Source organism: Physeter macrocephalus, chromosome 4 (genome assembly GCF_002837175.3).
Source record: "Physeter macrocephalus isolate SW-GA chromosome 4, ASM283717v5, whole genome shotgun sequence".
Lineage (NCBI taxonomy): Eukaryota > Metazoa > Chordata > Mammalia > Artiodactyla > Physeteridae > Physeter > Physeter macrocephalus.
Genome location: NC_041217.1, coordinates 80,890,890 through 80,893,007, shown reverse-complemented (window position 1 = coordinate 80,893,007; position 2,118 = coordinate 80,890,890). Strand labels below are relative to the sequence as shown.

The 2,118-nt window shown below is 36.5% G+C and overlaps 1 protein-coding gene across 1 annotated transcript in view; it reads left to right on the top strand.

The window, feature by feature from the left end:
* The first annotated feature begins 1,488 nt into the window (after positions 1-1,488).
* The window catches only part of CD2 (CD2 molecule), an 11,340-nt gene continuing 10,710 nt past the window's right edge, over positions 1,489-2,118 (top strand). The window contains exons 1-2 of the mRNA XM_007118139.3: positions 1,489-1,549; positions 1,688-1,993. Of these exons, the coding sequence (XP_007118201.2) occupies positions 1,489-1,549; positions 1,688-1,993 (367 nt within the window). The remainder of the gene's footprint in view (positions 1,550-1,687; positions 1,994-2,118) is intronic.

Here is a 2,118-nt window from a genome sequence, read left to right as displayed (position 1 = left end):
GCCCCATTTGTCTTTTTGATTGATAGGAATAATTTATATACTTTGGATATTAATAATTTTTCATATATATTGCAAATTTTTCTGTCATGTCTTTTCATTTTGTTCATCATCTCTTTGCCTATACTTCAGTATTACATTTGTACATAGTTGCGTCCATCTTTTCTTTATTAATACTTTTGGAACCTATAGTATATGTAGGTAGGCCTTCCATACTCAAAGGCATGAAAATATCCTTCTATACTGTTTTTTTGTAGCACAGTGTAATACTTTTAACATTTAAAAATGTAATCCAACTGCATTCTATTTTTGTGGATGATGTGAATTAGGGATTTGCCACACAATCATGAGGTAAATATCCTATTCAGGCTTCCTTTTGCCCAGTGTTTGAGATCCACTGTTTTGACTTAAGTTCATTTCCTGGGCAACTTTCTGAGACAGGACATCCATTGTTGGACCTAAAGTTGAAACAGAAAACAAGCACAATTTTTAAGATTTTTGCTCACTCTATCCTAAAAAATCATAAGGCTAGAATTTTACATTGGAAATCTGTAACTGGGTGTTCCTCTCTCTATAGCTGGGTCTCTCTGTGCCTCTTTTTCTGGTTGTGTCCATCAGTGCATCTCTGTTTCTCTCCCTGTCTCACACATTTCTCTCCTCTTTCTTTTTCCTGGTCCTCTAGCACTTCTCTTTTTTCTCCTTATCTCTTCCTTTCCTTAACCATCTTAAATGTTTCTTGGATGATTTGTTCTGGTTGTTTAATAGCATTTCATAGTCTCAATGCATTTTTGTTTGTTTTGGAACAATTTTTTATTTACCTATCTGTGAATTTCAATATAGTTATAGTTATAAAATGTATGCTAAACATAAGATTTGGGGATTTCAAGCATTTACAACTGAGACTCAATTTATATTTGTTTATTTTTATCACACAAACAGTCTTAGAACATTTAACATGCCTTTGGAGAAAGAGAAAAAAAATCCACTTTCATAATTATTTAGTATGTATACATTTTCCAGTATTTGTAATCATGGAATCAATGATTGTATTCTGCTCGCTATTCGCTTATAAACATTTACCTATATTTCTATGTGGTCCTGTTAGGGACATTATAGCAGAACGGATAGAAGATGGGCCGTATGGTTGAATTTGGCTCCTTGTTAACTAAAGGGTGATCCTGAGTGATTTATTTAGCCTCTTAGTTCCTTTTCTCTTCGACGGGAATAATGAAACCCACCCAAGGTTGTTGTGAGGATTAAAATGTTATAAGAAGACACACACTCATAAATATACCTGCTTTGGCAAAGGAGCACATCAGCCAGGTTTTGTATGCGTGTGTGCGCGCGCGTGTGTGTGTTTTCTATGTCACTGTAAAGAAGCAAAAAGGAGAGGCACGTGGTTAAGCTCTCAGGGGGTGGATTCCACTGGTGTTATTTCAGTTCCTCTTTAAAGAAGAGCTCAGAATCACAAGAAGGAAACTAACCCCAAAGATGAGCCTCACGTGTAAAATCTTAGCCAGCTTCCTTCTGATTTTCACTGTTTCCACCAAAGGTAAGTTGGTGCATGGGTCTCCACTGTCAGCATTAGAAGCTTCTCTGGCAAACCTGAAGTGAGTGCAAGAGTCAGAGAGGTCACAGCCCAGCTCTCCTTGGCAGTGAGCTACCTCAGTAACTTTCTTGCTTTTTGTAGGTGAGGTCTCTAAAAATACTATAGTCATCTGGGGTTGCCTGGATCATGACATCAACCTGGACATTCCTGGTTTTCAAATGAATGATGGGATAGCAGATACACGATGGGACAAAAACAAAATCAAGATTGCACAATTAAAACAAGGCAAGCCACCTTACCAGATAACGGACACATATGTGATTTTAAAAAATGGAACTCTGAAAATTAAAGCTCTGAAGAGAAATGATAGCGATGTCTACACAGTATCTGTATATGATTCGAATGGAAAAAACATATTGGAGAAAGCATTTTATTTGAAGATTCAAGGTAAGACTTTTTTTTTTTTTTTAATTTTATTTATTTATTTATTTATTTATTTTTGGCTGTGTTGGGTCTTCGTTGCTGCAGGCGGGCTTTCTCTAGTTGCGGCGAGCAGGGGCTACTCTTCGTTG